This window comes from Saccopteryx bilineata, chromosome 8 (assembly GCF_036850765.1).
Source record: "Saccopteryx bilineata isolate mSacBil1 chromosome 8, mSacBil1_pri_phased_curated, whole genome shotgun sequence".
Lineage (NCBI taxonomy): Eukaryota > Metazoa > Chordata > Mammalia > Chiroptera > Emballonuridae > Saccopteryx > Saccopteryx bilineata.
In genome coordinates this window covers 42,787,441-42,808,948 of record NC_089497.1, presented here as the reverse complement: position 1 = coordinate 42,808,948, position 21,508 = coordinate 42,787,441, and the positions used below count along the sequence as shown (strand labels likewise).

The window sequence follows — 21,508 nt, the reverse complement described above, 5'->3', positions numbered from 1 at the left end:
AATTTATAAAGCAGAGTTACAGCAAGTTAAAACATATAATAATAATTACTTACCAAGTACTTTATGTTGGATTTTTGCTGTTTGGCAGAATAAATCTTTATAAAACAACTTACTATAGTTAAAATCTATCTTTTTATTTATACTTTGGTTGCTCCGCTACTGCCCACCATGAAAGCTGGAACGCCCCCTAGTGGGCGGTAGGGACCAGGTTGACTACCACTGATCTAGAGCATCATCCCTAAGCACAGAGGTTGCCGGTTTGAACTCTGAACAGAGCACATACAGTAACAGATCGATGTTCCTTTCTTTCTCTCTCTCTTTCTTGCTCACTTAAATAAATAAATAAATAAATAAAGCAACCCCCCCAAAAAACTGGCTTATGGTGGCACAGTGGATAAAGCATTGACCTGGAACACTGAGGTCGCCAGTTTAAAACCCCGGGCTTACCTGGTCAAGGCATATATGGGAGTTGATGCTTCCTGCTCCTCCCCCCATTCTCTCTCTCTCTCTCTCTCTAAAAATGAATGAATTAAATCTAAAAAAAAATTTAATGCTCGTTGCAATGTTTACAATGATAAAAATTTGGAGGCCTGGCCGGTTGGCTCAGCGGTAGAGCGTCAGCCTGGCGTGCAGAAGTCCCGGGTTCAATTCCCGGCCAGGGCACATAGGAGAAGCGCTCATTTGCTTCTCCACCCCCCTCCCCTCCTTCCTCTCTGTCTCTCTCTTCCCCTCCCACAGCCAAGGCTCCATTGGAGCAAAGATGGCCCGGGGGATGGCTCCTCGGCCTCTGCCCTAGGCGCTAGAGTGGCTCTGGTCGCGGCAGAGCCACGCCCCGGAGGGGCGTGCCGGGTGGATCCCGGTCGGGCGCATGCGGGAGTCTGTCTGACTGTCTCTCCCCATTTCCAGCTTCAGGAAAAAAAAAAAAAAAAAAAAAAAAATTGGAAACTAAATAACTACAAAAAAAGACTCACTAAATAAATTTGAAAACAATACGATGGTATACAACACTTTCAATAAAACTCAAGATTCTGAAGAATTTTAATAGCCTGAGAAAAATCTCAATAGGTTAAACTTAAAAGAAAAAGAAATATAAGTGTATATAGACACTGATTCCAATTATGCCAAAGAAAAAAATTCACACACATATATGGAAAAAAATGAAAAGAAAATTCTCAAAGTAGTCTTCTCCGTTTGATGGGAGCATTAGTAATTTTACTCTTCTTCTTTATATAGTTTTCCAATTTTCCAATTTTGAAAATTCCTAATATTTATAAAAAGTAAAATCATTCAAAAAGCTAAATTAAAATTTTAAGTTCCATAGTTTCAAATTTTATAATTTATTCAAAATTATTTCAGTCTATTTTTACACTAAAGAAATTTTTTCTGAGGAAAGCATTTTGTCTTTCTCCACTTAAAAAATTCATGGAGAGCCTGGCCTGTGGTGGCGCAGTGGATCAAGTGTCAACCCGAAATGCTGAAGTCACCTGTTTGAAACCCAGGACTTGCCCAGTCAAGGCACATATGACAAGCAATCAATGAACAAGTAAAATGAAGCATCTATAAGTTGATACTTCTTGCTCCTGGCCCCCTTTGTTAAATCAAATCTTTAAAAAGTAAATAAAATCTTTAAAAAGTAAAAAATATAAAAAATTTTAAATTTATGAATATACATATAATTGACATATAACATTGTATAATTTTAAGGTATACAACATATTGATTTGATTATATTGCAAGATGACCGCTACCGCTGTGTTAGCTACAGCTCCATCATGTCCCAGAATTATTGCTTTTCTGTGGTGAGAACATTTAAGATCTAGTGCCTTAGTAACTTTAAAGTATAGAATACAGTACCATTAACTATAATCACAATGCTGAGTATTAGATCTCCAGAACTAATTTATCTTTTAAGTACAAAATAGTATCCTTTAACCAACATCTCCCCAATTCACACCCCCCCCCCCACCTCTCCAACTCCTGGTAACCACCATTCTACTCTGTATGAGTTAGGCTTTTTTTAGAGTCCACATATAAGTGATACCATATGGTATTTGTCTTTCTCTGTCTGACTCATCTCACTTAGCATAATGCTCTCAAGAAGACAAAATTATTAAAATATTCTAAGTTTCTGTCCATAGGGGCTCCAATTCCCCTGTAACTTTTTAAAATCATTTTCAAAAACAACAATCTTCTTGCTCTAAGCGATTCTAACACTTTTTTGGTTCATATGTATACATTAAACACAGTAAAATTCAGTAAACCAGCATCTTGCAGTTCAAAATCCTAATGGTTAGCAACTAAATTAATCAAAAATAATCTGACCCTAACCAGGTGTGGATAGAGCATCAGACGGGGACACAGAGAACCTAGGTTTGAAATCCCAAGGTCGCCGGCTTGAGCGCAGGTTTACCTGGTTTGAGCAAGGCTCACCAGCTTGAGCCCAAGGTTGCTGGCTTGAGCAAGGGGTCACTCGGTCTGCTGTAGCTCCCTCTCCTCCCATCAAGGCACATATGATAAAGCACTCAATGAACAACTAAGGTGCCCAACAAAGAATTGATGCTTCTCATCTCTCTCCCTTCTTGTCTATCCTTATCTGTCCCTCTTTCTATCTCTGTCACAAATATAATAATAATAATAATAATAATAATAATCTGAAAAGTTTCAGTGATTCAGTATCTGTGGCAACTCTATTAACCTCACAAATGTTTTAATGCGTTCTGGTAGCCACAAAAGGCTAGATAACACTGTTGAATGAACAGTATTTACATGAACAAGAGAGTATTTCTCCCTCATACTTCATGTACATTGGCGGTTGGTGAAAGGCTTGGCTCCACGCTGAACTAACACAGGGACATATGCTAATAAGGGCTCCATTATCTGGGGACAGAAACATAGAAAATAGTGTTCCAATTCTAAGGGCTTTCACTGGAAAATGACATACATCATTTCATTCATATTTCATGACCAAAAAAATTGTCACATGCTACACTTACTTCAGAAGCATGGGGAACACACATCTACCATGGGCCCAGAAAGAAAAGAAACAAAAATATTAATAAACAGTATTAACAATAACTTCAGTTACTGAACTGGCTCACTGTACTACTAGAGAGGTAATGTATCTCTCCAAGGAGCCCTTCTCCCAAAACAATCCCCGGTAGATGCAAAGGAAATATTCACTTAGAGTTATTCCATGCCAACAAGGCACTCACTATTGAAAATGAAGATATCACTCACATACTATAAAATTCACCCTTTTACAATTTACAGTTCAGTGGTTTTTGGTATACTCGTAAAGCTGTGAAATTATCATCACTAATTCCACAAAAGTTTTATCACTCCCCACCAAAAAGTCCATACCTATTAGCAGTCACTCTCTAGCTCCTCCTCTTACTAACTATCAACCACTAATGTACCTTCTGTTTCTATAGATTTGTTTATTCTGGAAATTTCATATAACTGAAACCATGCAATATCGTGGTCTTTGTATTCTATCACTTAGCATAATGTAATCAAGATTCATCCAGGCTTTAGCAAGAAACGTACCTTCACTCTAGTTTATGGATGAATAATAGTCCACTTCGTGAATATACCTTTTTTTTTTTTTACCTATGGATTCACCAGCCGATAGACATTTGGGTTGTTTCCATTTGGGGCCACTATGAACATTCATTTACAATTTTTTGTGTGAACATGTTTCAATTCTCTTGGCTATATACCCAAGAGTGAGATTGCTAGATCATATGGTAACTCTATGTTTAACATTTTTAAAAATTTATTGATTTTAGAGAGAGAGTAAGGGTGAGAAAGAAAGAGACAAAAATATCGATCTGTTCCTATGTGTGCTCTGACTGGGGATCGAACCCACAATCTTGAGGCATCAGGACGATGCTCTAACCAACTGAGCTACCCAGCCAGGGCTATGTTTAACATTTTGAGAAACTGCCAAACTATTTTCCAAATTGGCTGCACCATTTTACATTCCCACCAACAGTGTCTAAGGGTCCCTGTTTTGCCACATCCTCACCAACACTTAATATCTTTTTATTGTGCTCATCCTAAAGTGTGTGAAATAATATCCCATTACAACAATAATTTGATTTGCATCTACCTGATGACTATTGATACTGAATATCTTCTCATGTGCTTATTGGAAATTGGTATTTTTATGTCTTTGGACAATAATCAAGTTTTCTCCATTTTAATTAGGTTGTCTTTTTATTGTTGAGCTATGAGATCTTTACATATTTGATCTGCAAATACATTTTTATATTCCATGGTTTGCCATTTCATTTTCTTAACAGCTCTTCGAAATAGAAATGTTTATAATTTTTTGATGTACCATTTACCTATTTTTACTTTTTTCCACTTAAGCTTTTGATATCATATCTTAGAAACTATGACCTAATCCAAAGGTCATGAAAATTTACACCTATGTTTTATTCTGAGATTTTTATCACTTTAACTATTACATTGAGGTCTATGACATATATTGGGTTAATTTTTGTATATTGTGTGAAGTAGAGATCCAAATTCACTCCCTTGCATGTGGATGTCTAGTCCAAGCACTATTTATCATAAAGACTATTCTTTCCTCCATTAAATTGCTTTGGCACCCTTGCCAAAATCCACTGACCATAAATATAAGTGTTTATGTCTGGATTCTCAATTCTATTCCACCACTGCACATGTCTAGTCTCATTAGGGGCTATGCTGTCCTGACTGCTATAGCTTTGTAGTAAGTAAGCTTTGAAATCAAGAAATGTGCACAGTGGTGGGATTCAAATAATTTAACAACCAGTTCTCTGTCCTAGTGACCGTTTTAAGTATAAAAAGTATATAATCGGCCTGACCTGTGGTGGCGCAGTGGATTAAAGTGTCGACCAGGAAATGCTGAGGTCGCCGGTTCGAAACCCTGGGCTTGCCTGGTCAACACACATATGGGAGTTGATGCTTCCAGCTCCTCCCCCCTTCTCTCTCTCTATCTCTCTCTCCTCTCTCTCCCTCTCTGTCTCTCTCTCTCCTCTCTAAAAATGAATAAAAAAAAAACTTTAAGCCCTGGTCGGTTGGCTTAGCGGTAGAGCGTCGGCCTGGTGTGCGGGGGACCGGGGTTCGATTCCCGGCCAGGGCACATAGGAGAAGCGCCCATTTGCTTCTCCACCCCCACCCCCTCCTTCCTCTCTGTCTCTCTCTTCCCCTCCCACAGCCGAGGCTCCATTGGAGCAAAGATGGCCCAGGCACTGGGGATGGCTCCTTGGCCTCTGCCCCAGGCGCTAGAGTGGCTCTGGTCGCGGCAGAGCGACGCCCCGGAGGGGCAGAGCATCGCCCCCTGGTGGGCAAAGCATCGCCCCTGGTGGGCGTGCTGGGTGGATCCCGGTCGGGCGCATGCGGGAGTCTGTCTGTCTCTCCCCATTTCCAGCTTCAGAAAAATACAAAAAAAAAAAAAAGTATATAATGATAGTTTATTATTTCATGCACTTAATACTTAAATAACAATAAAAGAAGTACACAAAACTAAATTATGAGTTTTAAAATATTAATGAAAAAATATTAAATTGGCCCTGGGTTGGCTCAGTGGTAGAGCGTCGGCCTGGTGTGCAGAAGTCCCGGGTTTGATTCCCGGCCAGGGCACACAGGAGGAGCGCCCATCTGCTTCTCCACCCCTCCCCCTCTCCTTCCTCTCTGTCTCTCTCTTCCCCTCCCGCAGCGAGGCTCCATTGGAGCAAAGATGGCCCGGGCGCTGGGGATGGCTCCTTGGCCTCTGTCCCAGGCGCTAGAGTGGCTCTGGTCACAACAGAGCGACGCCCCAAAGGGGCAGAGCATCGCCCCCTGGTGGGCAGAGCGTCGCCCCCTGGTGGGCGTGCCGGGTGGATCCCCGTCTGGCGCTTGCAGGAGTCTGTCTGACTGTCTCTCCCCGTTTCCAGCTTCAGAAAAATACAAAAAAATAAAAAATAAAAAAATAAAAATTAAATAATATCTGACAGAAAACAATAAAATTGTTATTTAAGATATTTCCATATTGTTTTTTGGGTTGTTTTGTTTGTTTTTTGTGACAGAGAGAGTCAAAGAGAGGGACAGACAGGGACAAATAGGAAGGGAAAGAGATAAGAAGCATCAATTCTTCGTTTTAGCACCTTAGTTGTTCATTGATTGCTTTCTCATATGTGCCTTGACCATAGGGCTCTAGCAGAGTGAGCGATCCCTTGCTCGAGCCAGCAACCTTGGGCTCAAGCTGGTGAGCCTTGCTCAAACCAGATGAGCCTGCACTCAAACTGGCGACCTTGGGGTCTCGAACCTCGGTCTTCCACGTCCCAGTCCGACACTCTATCCACTGTGCCACCACCTGGTCAGGCTCCATGTTGCTTCTTGATTCACGTCTTCACTTGCAATTTTTTTCACCTATGAACGGAATGAACATTACTACAGGTGCTTAGAATATGCTGTTGCACAGGTGAACATTAAAAAAGAGGAAAGAATGTAAGTTTGTGATTTCCACACTGAGTGGCTGCCCAGGTGCCCACTTTAGAGAGAACCCTAATTACAAGAGCCATTTTAACAACTGGTTCTCTGAAGTCAGCAAAAAATTAGGTATCGATTCTGCTGAACTGGTGCAAACTGGCTGAATCCCACCCCTGAGTGTGCATCTTCCAACCTTGCTCTTTTTCAAGATTGTCTTGGATATTCTGAGCCCCTTGCATTTCCATGTGAACTTAGATTCAGTTTGTAAATTTGCAATAAAAAAAAACCCAGCGGAGATTTTGACAGGGATGACAGTGTATTTGTAGGTTAGATAGATTGGGGGAGTATAGCCATCTTAACAATATTAAATCTTCCAATCCATGCATATGGGTATCTTTCCATTTATTTAATGAACTGCTCTATTTTTCTCCTTGCACCTTAAACCATTCTCATTCCGATATTTATTCAGTCTCCTTCTGCTTTCTCATAAAGTATCAAACTCCAGTCCCAAACTTCATGAGATGAACTACAGTTATGTGCTTTCAAAAGGACTTCCCTGCCTGACCAGGCGGTGGTTCAGTGGGTAGAGCGTCGGACTGGGATGCCGAGGACCCAGGTTCGAGACCCCGAGGTCACCAGCTTGAGTGTGAGCTCATCTGCTTTAAGCAAAAGCTCACCAGCTTGGACCCAAGGTCACTGGCTCGAGCAAGCGGCTGATCTGCTGAAGGCCCGCGGTCAAGGCACATATGAGAAAGCAATCAATGAACAACTAAGAGGTTGCAATGCGCAACAAAAAACTAATGATTGATGCTTCTCATCTCTCCATTCCTGTCTATCTGTCCCTGTCTATCCCTCTATCTGATTCTCTGTCTCTGTAAAAAAAAAAAAAAGGACTTCCCTACCCCACCACCCCAAGCTCAAGTTTTTTTACAAAAATATTTTTATTTATTGATTTGAGAGAGAAAGAAATATATCCTGTTGCTCCACTTACTGATGCATTCATTGGTTGATTTTTGTATGTGTCCTGACCCAGGATCAAACCTGCAACCTTGGCATATGAGGACGACACTCTAACCAACTAAGCAACCTCACCATGGTCCCAAGCCCAAGTTTAGACAAATAAGCTTCCTTGTCTTTAGCCTGCATTAGTAGGTGGATATCTTTCCTAGTCTATCTTTCACAGAGAGTATAACTAACCCTTCAAGAGTCGTGGCTTTATAAACAGTTCGCAGTTTCAATTCCTACAGGTCTAAGGCACCATCTCCTATCCCAATGCGGCCATTAAAGCTTTAGTTACTGAAGCTAATAACATCCTCAGGGTTGCCTCAGTATTAAGCTCATGTGCTTACACCTCTGGTAATCAGTTCTCTCTTCTTTTTTAGCCCTTAGGTATTTCCCTTGCTATTTTGTGAGCCCAGGCATGCATTTCAAGATGTTTATAAGATTTCATCCAACCTTTCTACGGACTTTGTAGCAGACAAGCTTTTAAGTTAAATAGTCCTGTCTTCGCAGTTCTAAAAATGTTAGTTCCTATTCCTTCCTAATTAAATCTAAAAGTATTAAAAGATAACTAGGCTTTCAGACAATATCTATCTATAATTAAAATTTTTAATTGAATAAGATGTGTTTTTTTAATCTAACATACAGTTGGAAAATGAGGGTTTCTTTAATCAGTTACCAAAGTGAAAATATAAAATATCCTTTTTAGGTTGAATAAATCCAAGATATGTTTTGGACAGCAGCATATGATTATCAAAACTTCTTTTCTAAGTTGACAAAGTATGTTACTAACATATTAATTAATCCTCTTGGACGTGTGTGTGTGTGTGTGTGTGTCTGTGTGTGTGTGTAGGGGACATAGTGAGGGAGAGTCCGCATGCAACCCTATCGGGATCCAGCTGACAACCCCATCTAGGGCCAATGCTCAAGCACTGAGCTATTTTTAGCACCTGAAGCTGATGGGCTCCAACAGAGCTATTGTCAGCACTGGAGGCCATGCTGGAAGCAATTGAGCCACTGTCTGTGGGAGGGGAAGAGGGAAAGAAGGGGGCAGAAGCAAATGGACACTTCTCCTGTGTGCCCTGACCTGGAAATGAACCCGAGATGTCCATACGCCAGGCTGACACTCCATCCACTGAGCCACCAGCCAGGGTCCTCTTGGGCTTTTTTAAATTTAGCAGTAAAATATGAATAAATCCTCAGTATGGACTTCTAAACCAAGTCTGTGACAGGTTTTACCCCCCCCTTACAAGAATGAAAGCTTACCTGTGAATAACATGACTATGATAATGTACATGAAATGATAAAGTACAGACTCAAGGCTTCTGATTTCCTGTACAATTAGAAAAACTTAACTATGATCGAGAAAAATTCAAATCTAAATATTTTCTATTAAAACATAAATATACTAGTTATTATTTGTACATATGTATTGATTCAAAATGTAGACCTGTTTTATTTTTACAATGTTTTGGAACAAATATATAAAAGAAATGACAAATTTGACCTCTAACCTCTTTTAAAACTCTCCCTACTCCATCTTTCTTTTTTCCTATTTCTCTTCCTAAGTCAAAGATCTGAGGGAACTGAGATTTCTTATCTTCTTTATTCTATGTAAATTTGTGAAGATTTCCAAATACACAATTATTTAAAAATAAAACATACCCTAAACAAATTTAATTTTTAGTTACACAATCAGAAAACTTTATAAATCCCTCCAGTTTTAAAGTGAAATTATCAACTAAATTAGCTATTAAGGAGAAAAGTATAAATAATGACAAATATTTTAAGGGAAATTTATTATTAATGAAATACCAAGGTATAAATGAATGCTTAATGTTAACTACCTGATCCAAAGTGCTTTACATTTATGAAATATCCAGGTAAGTATGTCGTCTTCTAAACATACACAACAGAAAATCTCTAAGGGTTTTTCTCCTCCCAACAGTTGCTAGCTCTACATCACTGAGGGAAGTTCCATTAAACAAATGTATCTGTTGCAGATCTCTGTACGCTTTCCTCTGGGACCTTAGTCCACCTGGAATAAACCTTATTTTAACTGGAAAAACAAAAGTTGTTGGGAGTTCTTTCTTTTGCAATGGATCTTTTCTAACAGTTAAAGGGCAAAAGCTCAAATATTTATTTACCCTTAACTTTATTTTTAAATTTCATTTCACATAGCCTGACCAGGCAGTGACGCAGTGGATAGAGCGTCAGACTGGGACGCAGAGGACCCAGGTTCAAAATCCGAGGTCACCAGTTTGAGCACGGGCTTATCTGGTTTGAGCAAGGCTCACCAGCTTAAACCCAAGGTCGGTGGCTTGAGCAAGGGGTCACTCGGTCTGCTGTAGCTCCCTGGTCAAGGCACATATGAGAAAGCAATCACTGAGAAACTAAAGCGCCTCAACAAAGAATTGATGTTTCTCATCTCTCTTCCTTCCAGTCTGTTTGTTCCTCTCTCTGTCTCTGTCACCAAAAAAAAAAAAAAAAAAAAAAATCCATTTCACATAATTTGTATTGTGACATTAAGATTTAAAGGTTAGTAATGAAACTCATTTCCCATACACAAGGATTGAATATTTTCATTTTAAAATTAAAATTAAAACAGCCTGACCAGGAGATGGCACAGTGGACTGGGACACGGAGGACCCAGGTTCGAAACCCCAAGGTCGCCAGCTTGAGCACAGGCTCATCTGGTTTGAGCAAGGCTCACCAGCTTGAGCCCAGGGTCGCTGGTTCGAGCAAGGGGTCACTCTGTCTGCTATGGACCCCCCAGTCAAGGCACATATGAGAAAGCAATCAATGAACAAGCAATCAACAAACAAGATGCTGAAACAAAGAATTGATGCTCATCTCTCTCCCTTCCTGTCTGTCCGTCCTATCTGTCCCTCTCTGACTCTCTCTCTGTTTCTGTCACACAAAAAAATTAAAACAGGCCCTGGCTGGTTGGCTCAGCGGTAGAGCGTCGGCCTAGCGTGCGGAGGACCCGGGTTCGATTCCCGGCCAGGGCACACAGGAGAAGCGCCCATTTGCTTCTCCACCCCTCCGCCGCGCTTTCCTCTCTGTCTCTCTCTTCCCCTCCCGCAGCCAAGGCTCCATTGGAGCAAAGATGGCCCGGGCGCTGGGGATGGCTCTGTGGCCTCTGCCTCAGGCGCTAGAGTGGCTCTGGTCGCAATATGGCGACGCCCAGGATGGGCAGAGCATCGCCCCCTGGTGGGCAGAGCGTCGCCCCTGGTGGGCGTGCCGGGTGGATCCCGGTCGGGCGCATGCGGGAATCTGTCTGACTGTCTCTCCCTGTTTCCAGCTTCAGAAAAATCAAAAAAAAAAAAAAAAAAAAAAAAAAAAAAAAAAAAAAAATTAAAACAAATATAACAATATTCCTATCTTTATATTATAGGACTGAAACAGAAAAATCTGTAGCTGTTGATCTCACCATCAATTGCTATGGCAATTTAATCGTATTCCTTAAAATTAAGTCCTACTGTCAGAAAGACACTAGCCAATCTGGTAAGTAGCACAAGATTAAATTAATAAGGTCTAAAAGAAATCAACCTCAGCAAAAAACAAAAACTTTACTAAACTTTGGTTCACCTTCTTGCCTCTTTTAAAGTTTTCACAGTTTTTTCATTATGGGGAACTATCAATATATATACATTTTCTAATATTACAAACAGCAGGTTTTCTTATCCAGCACTTCTCAAACGTTTTATCACTGGAACAGTCTTAAGAAAAGGTGTTCCCCTGTAACATATTCCTGATGCGCATGCCCAGAGGATTTCATGACTGACACATAGCTACTGGTACTGCAAGTTATGAGCACTTGCCAGCCATAACCTTTTTTCTCCCACTGATTCAAGACATGCCAACTTTGGAAATACTGTAGCCCAATCTCTAAGTTTATAAGTGAGTCACCTGAGGCCAGTCAGGTTTAACAACATATTCAAGGACACCACAAGATGAAATCACCAGGGACAGAGCATATACTTTATCCCAAATGTTTTCTTCCCAACCCCCAATTTTTTCAATTATATTACACACCCTTTAAGTCCACTTGTGTGGAATAACTGAGTTAGCCAGGCCAGAATATGTGTTATTCTATCACAGTGAATTTTCCAGGTCCTTAGAACTTAACTCTTTAAATATACTATTAAAACTTGAAAAAGTGCCCTGGCCGGTTGGCTCAGCGGCAGAGCGTCGACCTGGCGTGCGGGGGACCCGGGTTCGATTCCCGGCCAGGGCACATAGGAGAAGCGCCCATTTGCTTCTCCACCCCCACCCCCACCTTCCTCTCTGTCTCTCTCTTCCCCTCCCGCAGCCAAGGCTCCATTGGAGCAAAGATGGCCCAGGCGCTGGGGATGGCTCCTTGGCCTCTGCCCCAGGCGCTAGAGTGGCTCTGGTCGCGGCAGAGCAACGCCCTGGAGGGGCAGAGCATCGCCCCCTGGTGGGCAGAGCGTAGCCCCTGGTGGGCGTGCCGGTCGGGCGCATGCAGGAGTCTGTCTGACTGTCTCTCCCCGTTTCCAGCTTCAGAAAAATACAAAAAAAAAAAAAAAAAACTTGAAAAAGTTATCAATCCTTTCTGGTAGAAAGTTTCCAAAATTGAAAAGACACAAATCTAGATTCCTTGAATGTTCCAGGGAAATGTCTTTGACATTCTTATAATTTTTTTCTTAAGGACCAAGTCATGTGCCTCATGAATACTTTCCCATTAATGTTAGTTGTATTCCTTGTGTTGATTTTGGATTCTACCATTTTACTGGACTCATTCAACTCCTACTTTATTGTTGGGAGAACATGAAAACAGCAACATTGTGGAGCTGGTGTAGAAGTAGATGGACTTAAACTGGCAGAGAAGAAGAGCATTATTTTCCAAACTTTTTTTTTTTTTTTTTTTTTTTAGCGAGTGAGAGAGAGAAATGGAGGGAGAGATAAGAAGCATCAACTTGCAGTTGGAGCACGTTAGTTGTTCATCGATTGCTTCTCATATGTGCCTTGACTGGGGGCTCAAGCTGAGCCAGTGACCCCTTGCTCAAGCCAGTGACCTTGGGCTTCAAGCCAGCAACCTTGGAGCTCAAGCCAGTGACACCACGCTCAAGTTGGTGAGCCTATGCTCAACCCGGATATGCCTGTGCTCAAGCCAGCAACCTCGGAGCTCAAGCCAGTGACACCACGCTCAAGCTGGTGAGCCTATGCTCAATCCGGATATGCCTGTGCTCAAGCCAGCAACCTCAGGCTGGGAGGTTTCGGACCTGGGAGGACAGCATCCCAGGTCAATGCTTCATCCACTGTGCCACCACAAGTCAGGCTTTTCCAGACTTCTTAGTCATCATTTCTGCCAGTTATAGTAGTACTACACAGACCTTTGGCTTCCACTTGACGAGACCAAGGTTGCTACAGTTTTTGAGCTTTTACTGTCATTTCTTGTTACTGTCTATGTGTTACTACCAAGTAATTCCCTTATCTCCAATATTCCATTCCACTACAAAAGGGAACCAATGTATTTATTAGGCTTGTAAAAATTTGTCAAAAATATATTAAAGAAATTCCAAATGAAGACTTGAGGAATTCTCCACTTATAATACGTACAGGCATAAACTTTGATTTAGCTATTCAGGTTCTTTTTTCTCTTTATTTGCTTCTGAGTTTGGATAGTTTTGATTTCGGAAGTAACCTCTGGAAAAGTCAGTAAAATTTCTGAGATGTTGTATTTGTCTTTAAGTCTATTTCACGTGAATCCATATAAAATTCCTCAAAATAAGGTGCTTACAATCAGCATAGAGATCTAAAACTGAGGGAAAGTAGAACTTCATCACTCTAAACCAGTGCTTCTCAAATTTAAGTGTTCATACAAATCCTTTAGAAATCTTGCGAAAATGAAGATTCTGACTCAATAGGTCTTAGGTTGGACCCGGGATTTTGAATTTTTAATCAACTGACATGTGAGGCCAAATATTCTCGCTCCATTCTACACTTCGAGTTGCAAAGCTAGAGAACACACACTTCTTTCTTTCTACCTCTTTCTATCTCTAAATCCTCACCCCCCTGTTTTTTCCTTTCCTTACTTTCCCCTGTTTCTTACATCAAGTCTGCCAAGAGTCACCACAGGAACTCTTTAGCCTTGTACACAGCCCTTGGGACTATAAAGGTTCCCGATCTATAACATAAGCTATAAAACTCAAAGTGCAGAAGAGTCAAAACACTTCAACAGTCAAAAACTTTCTCAAAATGTGACCAAAAATAAAATAATCAATATAGATGATATAATATTTAAGGTATATAGTTATTTTGAAATATTTCTTACTAATAAAATATTTTCCTTCTTAATAGGAAGAACTTGTTATTCATCTAACGATTCGATAACATTCAATAACTGAGCTGCTAATTATGAACAGACTGACGGTATTTATACTAATTCTTATAACCTGTTAATCATATCTTTTTTGGACTCCTCTGAAATTATTAGAAATTCTGCTACCAAGTATACCTAATCCTCAAGAGATCAACTTTCTAATGAATTAATACTAGACCTATATTGCCTTATAATCTTATATAGTTTCACTTATAGTTGCCCTATTCTATCAAATGGCTCATAATTCTCATCAGAATTATTAGATTCAGAATGAGCCCTTTAATGTAATAAATGTTAGCATTATATGGTAACAGAACTGTTCTCACCAAACATTCTATGCACCTAACCGACAAACCGCAGTCTCAGTGTACAGTGGGGAAGCCTGAGCATATCCAGGTTATGCAACCAAGTGAGCACAGTACAAACAGAATATTAAACAACTAACTTTAAAACCTCTTTTACAATCATTACACACTACAGGTCAAAAATAGCTAAACTTCCTTTTAGGGACAGGAACTAATTCTTTGAATCAAAATTATGTAAAATAGCTGGCTTCTCAGTGACATTTAGAAATACGGTTTCTGTATAATGTCAGTCTCTTGCCAATACAGTGACCAGCAATGGAAGCGGAATCCCATTCTGAGGTGTAGTTTTCTCTCAGGAAAACTGAAGAGGTTAATTCTACTCCATCCAATCGGACAACAGTGCATTCTAGTGGCCACAGGACAGCATAAGCCGAAATGTCTTTGGGCCTCCAGACTAAAACAAATATTTAAAACCTAGAAGCTAATAAGAAATATTATAAACAATATATGAATTTCCGTAGACTTACAAAAATTTGCATTTAAGATTAAAATGAAGATACAAGGAAAAAGTATTACCCAAAAGCTCCAGTCACCACTCCAGTTATGGAAATGGGGCCCCTGTTTCTTAGCTGATGTTTGGGTATTCTCATCCACCACTTGACCAGGATTTTCCTCTAACTCTTCCTGCGACTCGTCAGCATAGCTTGAAGACCCTTTGTTTATTACCTGGAAACAAGGATCAATCCATTTAAATTACTTATTGAGAAATGCTCATTTAAAAAAAAGACATAATGTTCACAATATATAAATTAACTTGAAAAAGACAACATATAAGCTTTTAGAAAACAGGTACTGAACCTGCCTGGTTGGCTCAGTGCTAACACGTCAACCCGGCATGTGGAAGTCCTGGGTTCGATTCCCAGTCAGGGTACACAGGAGAGGCAACCATCTGCTTCTCCTCCCCAACACCTCCCCCTTCTCTCTCTCTCTCTGATTCCTTTCCTGCAGCCATGGCTCAACTGATTCCAGCACATTCACCCTGGGCACTGAGGATGGCTCCATGTCCACCTCAGGTGATACAAATAGTTTGGTGTAAGCATCAGCTCCAGGTGGAGGTTGATGGGTGGATCCTAGTTGGAGCACATGCACGTGTCTATCTCTCCACCTCTCACTTAAATTTAAAAAAAAAGAAAAGAGCCCTGGCCGGTTGGCTCAGCGGTAGAGCGTCGGCCTAGCGTGCGGAGGACCCGGGTTCGATTCCCGGCCAGGGCACACAGGAGAAGCGCCCATTTGCTTCTCCACCCCTCCGCCGCGCCTTCCTCTCTGTCTCTCTCTTCCCCTCCCGCAGCCAAGGCTCCATTGGAGCAAAGATGGCCCGGGCGCTGGGGATGGCTCTGTGGCCTCTGCCCCAGGCGCTAGAGTGGCTCTGGTCGCAACATGGCGACGCCCAGGATGGGCAGAGCATCACCCCCTGGTGGGCAGAGCGTCGCCCCCTGGTGGGCGTGCCGGGTGGATCCCGGTCGGGCGCATGCGGGAGTCTGTCTGACTGTCTCTCCCTGTTTCCAGCTTCAGAAAAATGCAAAAAAAAAAAAAAAAAAAAAAGAAAAGAAAACAATAAAGTGTTTTTGCTTCCGTAATTCATACATTTACACCTGCAGCAAAAATTTTCCAAGTGGTACCATTTGTTAGGTAGCTTAGCTGGCACTAGGGATTCAAAAGTAAATAAAACAAAGTCCTTAGTCCAGCAGTTCAGCCAGCTAAAGAAACAAACAGTAAAATAAAATAAAAAGTAACAAGAATGAGGATTGCTTCAACCTCTTTAGAGAATAATGTTCAATGCCTAGTGAGCCTAAGACGGGTAAATGCTACAACCCAGCAATGTAATGTGCACATGGAGTCAATGATGTTTGTAATACTGAAAAACTGCAAACAACCTCACTGACCACTAGTAAAGAAATTGGTCAGTTAAGTCTGGTTTATTCAAACAATGGTGTTAAAATAAATGAATCGGATGTCTCAACTAGGCATTGGTCTGCCATCTACAGAGCGCGCAGGGGAAACTTAGCCTATGCAAGATTTGGGCCCAACAAGTGGTCACTCATGAAGGAGCAGTCATTATGGAGTCAAAAAAAAAAAAAAGAGGAGCAGCCATTATAAGAACACACAGTTCTTAAATACCTCTGCTGCTGCCGCCACCTAGTAGGCCTCTATTTAACAAAAATCCTCATCCTCAGGGCTGCAGGGAAAAGCTCCCAAGGCACCCTGTAGCACATTACAGTATTAATTCAAGCTCAACTTAATCTTGGGGTTCTTAAGCTCTATAAAGTAACCATTGGCATGGAAAAGCAACTAACTCATAACGTCCCTAAATTGTCGACAAGCCTCTGATGCAAGAAACTATCTCCTTATCCCCACACTCCAGGCCAGTAGAACAGCAACTACTCCCAGTATACTGGGCTCTTGGAAACAGAGCCTGTGACGCTCCTTCCCCAACTGCCAGTCATGCCTTAGGTCCCGGTAGCAACAACACCGTCCAAGCTCAACACACCCACCAATGCCTCCTTTCTATAAAATAGAACCAAATCTGGGCCCTGGCACATCCCATCTGCAGGAGGACGTGGCTTCCCCTGTCCTCATTCCTTTATCAGATGTCATGATGTTGGAAGATGTAACCTCTCTTCTGAATCCAAGTACCTGGGGAGCAACTTGATGGGTGAACAGCAACAGAAGTTTGTACTCTTCAAACTCCTATTTGATGTTCAATGGACAAACTTGCTATTCGGTGGACACCGCCACCGCCATTGCACAGGAGGAAGCTCACTGAAGACCTACTGCTTTTTGTCCCTTAAACAAGTGTCAGCACAACTGCCTGAACTTACCACAGTCTTCTTAACAGTGAGTGCTCTGGAAAACAACTAGAGCCCTCCGAACATCTGTCCAGACTTCAGACTCGGGCCCCTCCCTGAGAGCAGCGCGCCCTTTAGGGTAAAGATCTCTGGAACTCTCTTGCTTCCCAGATACTCAAAAAATAAATCAAGGCCACATAAGTATCTACATATACAAAAGCCATAAAAAAGCCCTGCCAAGACACTCCTTATCCCCATGAGAGTTCCAAACATTACTCATAGTGACCAAAGCATTCATTTTATTTCTCAAAATACACATCATTAGAACCTTGAACGAGGCATTCAATGGAACTTTCATCTTCCCTACCAGCTTCAAGCTGCAGGCCTCACACAGAGCCATGATGGCTTAATGAAACAAGTTCAAATTCAACTAAATGGAAAATGGTACAGTTCTGTCATCAAACATCAGGGGTGAATTATAATAAGGAGTCTCATTCAATTTTTTTTTTAATGTTTGACCACTGAGCTTTTAAGCCCCACCCCTCCCTCTTCCTCTCCGTCCCTCAAATGGAATTCCGGTAAGAAAGCTCTGGTGCTCTCCCCTTTGGTGTGGGCAGGAGTGTCAAACCAAGAACACCCCAGCCACACACAGGAACCCCACACTGACTCCACCCCCTAACCACAATAAAAATCCTGGAGCCAGCCTCCTTTCCTGGCCCTGCCCTGCTCTTTCCTTTTTATTTTGTGACTATAGAAGTAACAAGGAATAAACCTCTTCATACCCTTCATAGTGTGTATGTGGCATCACCACTTTCTAAATCCAAATCAGATTTTGGGAAGGGGTCCATTCTGGCTTTGTTGAGTGGCTACCACGGAATCCTCTCTCTCTAACTTATTTAGCTGTGTGGTCAGCTTATTTGGCTGTCAATCTCTCTAAATCTCTTCTCTCCACTCTACAGTAGGAGTAATAATTCCCTCCAGTCTAGACAATAAGCTTATGGAGAGCCTGTCATGTCTGTGCTGCTCACCATCTTATCCCAAATACCCAGAGTGGGAGACATACAGGGGTTGGCAAAAATTTTCTGCTGTGAGTAAATGAAACACAGAATTAATTCTTGTGTTATTATATATTTATTTGTTAATTATTGTATTATTTGTCTAATTATTATTGGTATTATTTTATGTCTTTACTTGTAATTTATCTTTAGATAATAATAGCTGATAATTAACCTATTTTATCCACCCCTTTAGTTGAATGAATGATTGAGTAGGTTTATGAATATCCATCTTGCCTATTTCATAATGTGCCGAGAATCAACTGAAATAGCACTTCATCATTTTTTCACTCAACAATTATATCCACCGTTTTGGAAACGGTAAAAAGCTATTCAAAAGTATTGCACTGATTACAATTCTCTAAAAGTAATATATACACAAAACCAATGTAAAAGTTATGAGATAGTGGTCCGAAATACAGGTATTCCTGAAACAAAAGTGGGCTTTCACTCTGATTTCTCAACAAGTCCTTCGGTTTACCAAAGAAGCTACTAAACAAAACTAACTGAAACCAAAAACGTAGTTGACAGCACAGTGATATAAACTCTCTAGTCTGAGCCCTTCAATCAAGAGCTGATGGGGGCAGTGGGTGAGACTGGATCAACGTGATATGGGGTCAGAATCATGACAGTGGAGCCTGAGTCAATGAGCCCGAGTCTGCGTGAAACATCTGGAACAGGACAGTTCAGGACCAAATTCCTGCACTCCACGCCCACAGGGAAGCGACCTTCCCAGCGTGGCCCAGAGGGGACAGGCTCGCAGGAAGCACAGGAAACCGCTTCCTCGGCCACAACTTCTCTCACATTACTCCCCAAAGCATCAAGGAAAGGGAAGGGAGGTATTAATGACCATAATGTGAGAGGCTTCAAACAACCATCGCGAAGAAAATTGGAAAACCACCATTTGGGAACCCAACCCAGAGAGGCGCCACTTACCTGGCGGACAGTCAGAGGGCCCTCCATCGCGGCTCCCTCCACCGCCCGCCCGGCACAGCGCACGCGCGCCCTGCCGCGGGGAGGGGGCGGCTAACTGCGCGCCCCGCGCCCACCCCCGGGCGCCCCGCGCGCCTTGCGCCCTCTGGCGGCAGTTGAGGACCGCTACCTTTGGCCAGCTCCTGAAGATGTAATGTTGATTTGTTGTTAGCCTGAAAGTCAGTCGCTACCAGGGATCCGGATGAGCTTGTCCTTATTTACCTACCAACCTCAAACTCCTTTGAAATGGCTTCCAGGCACAAGACATTCCTCACAAAGCCCCTCCTTTGCTCCAATACATACCCTGCTCCAAGGTGTGCAAAAGTGAATTGTATGACAAAGTCTTGTTCCTCAAAGTAAGGGATTGAAGGTTGACCTGTGGATAGAGGTTTAGCTTGGGATTCAGAGGACCCTGGTTTAAAACCCCCGAGGTCCCCTCCTTGAGCTGGGACTAACCCGGCTTCAGCGAGGGCTCACCAGCTTGAGCAGGGGTCGTGGGATCATGGCAGTGCTGGGATTCAGCGGGTTCACCTTGGTTCGGGAGAACCTATACTTAATTTTTTGTTGAGTTGGGAGAACCAGTTGTTAAAATGGCTTCTGTAATCAGGGTTCTCTCTAAGGTGGGCGCCTGGACAAATGCTCAATGTGGAAATCACAAATTTACATTCCTTACTCTTTTTTAAAGTTCATCTGCACAACAGCGTATTCTAAACGCCAATATTAATGCTCAGTCCATCCATAGGTGAAAAAAATTGCAAGTGAGGATGCCAATCAAGAAGCAATATGGGAATATCTTAAATTACAATTTTATTGTTTTTATCAGGTATTATTTAATATTTTTCATTAATATTTTAAAACTCTTCCTTATAACATAATCTAGTTTTGTGTACCTCTTTTATTGTTCTTAATTGTTCTTACCGTAATTTAAGTATTACGGTAAATGCATGAAACAATAAACTACCTTTCGGTATATCTTTTTTTTTTTTTGTACTAAAAACAGAGAACCAGTTGTTAAATTATTTGAATTCCACCACAGGATCATGGTTGCTGACTTGAGCCCAAAGGTAGCTGGCTTGAAGCCCAAGCTTAAGCAAGGAGTCAGTGGCTGGGCTGGAGAGCCTGTGACACGCCCACACATACCATCAAGGCACATATGAGAAGGCAATCAATCAATGAACAACTAAGGTGCTGCAATGAAGAATTGATGCTTCTCATTTCTCTCCCTTCCTGTCTCTCCCTGTCTATCCTTCTCTCTTTCACTCTCTCCCTCTCTCACAAAAAAAAAGGGGGGGGATTGAAGTTACTGAAAAAGCAATGGAGTATTGTAAATCCTGTTTCCCCGAAATGCAGCTATAAAAGACATTCTAGAACAATTGGAGAAGACTGAATGTGAAATGTATATTAGAGTTGGTTTAATGGAATAATTAATGATATGGATAAATCTATTGATATTCATTTATGGATAATTAATACTGTGAGATTATGTTGTAAGAGCATATTATTAGAAAATTTGTGCTCAATTATTTAGGAATGAACTGTTATGATGTCTGCAACTTGATTTCAAATGCTTCATAAAAGATAGATGCTATAGCCTGAATGCAATTATTGCACCTCCAGGAAATTCGTACGTTGATACATAATCCCCTTTCTCCATACAGTGAGAAGTCAGCATTCCATGAATAATGTGTGGGCTATCGCCAGACACTGAATCTGCTGTTGTCTTGATCTCAGACTTCCAGACACCAGAATCCTAAGAATAAATGTTTGCTGTTTAAGCCACAAAATCTATGGTATTTTTGGTGTAGTAGCATGAATAGACTAGGATGGATAGATAGATACATACATACATACATACATAGATGATAGATAAATGATAGATAGGTAGATAGATAGATAGATAGCACAATGGTAACAATCATTGGATCTATGTGAAGGGTATACCACTGTTCAATGATTCTTTTTCTATTTTTGTATATTTGAAAATAACCATAATGTAAAGATGGGGAGGGAGAGTCAAATCCAATTCCACAAAAAGTTGGATATGGAGTGTATTTTTAAAATATATATTACATGCTGCCCTGGCTGGATAGCTTGTTTGGTAAGAGCATCTCCCCAAAGCATAGAGATTATCAGTTTGATCCCCAGTCAGGGCACCTACAGAAACAGATCTATATTCTGCCCCCCCTTTTCCCTCTATAAAATTAATAAAAAATAAATAAAATATTATAAATATGTATTACATTCCAAGTGACAAATTACCTAATAAGATATTCAAGAAAAAGTAGGTTCTTGTCCTTGCCATGAAAACTTATCATACATTGCATTTTTCTTCACTACTGTGTACAAGAAAGAACTGAAGAAAATATTCCCCTTTTTTTTTTTTTTTTTGTATTTTTCTGAAGTGAGAAGCGGGGAGGCAGACAGACTCCCACATGCGCCCAAACGGGATCCACCTGGCATGCCCACCAGGGGGCGATGCTCTGCCCATCTGGGGCATTGCTCTGTTGCAACTGGAGCCATTCTAGC

General features: G+C 41.4%; 1 protein-coding gene across 1 annotated transcript in view; it reads right to left on the bottom strand.

Annotated features, from left to right (window-relative positions):
• Window positions 1-19,003, bottom strand: part of GRAMD1C (GRAM domain containing 1C) — a 110,506-nt gene extending 91,503 nt beyond the window's left edge. The window contains exons 1-2 of the mRNA XM_066241392.1: window positions 18,947-19,003; window positions 14,686-14,835 (exon numbers count right to left, since the gene is read on the bottom strand). Coding sequence (XP_066097489.1) covers window positions 14,686-14,835; window positions 18,947-18,973 — 177 coding nt within the window. The 5' untranslated portion in view covers window positions 18,974-19,003. The remainder of the gene's footprint in view (window positions 1-14,685; window positions 14,836-18,946) is intronic.
• Window positions 19,004-21,508: the final 2,505 nt, after the last annotated feature.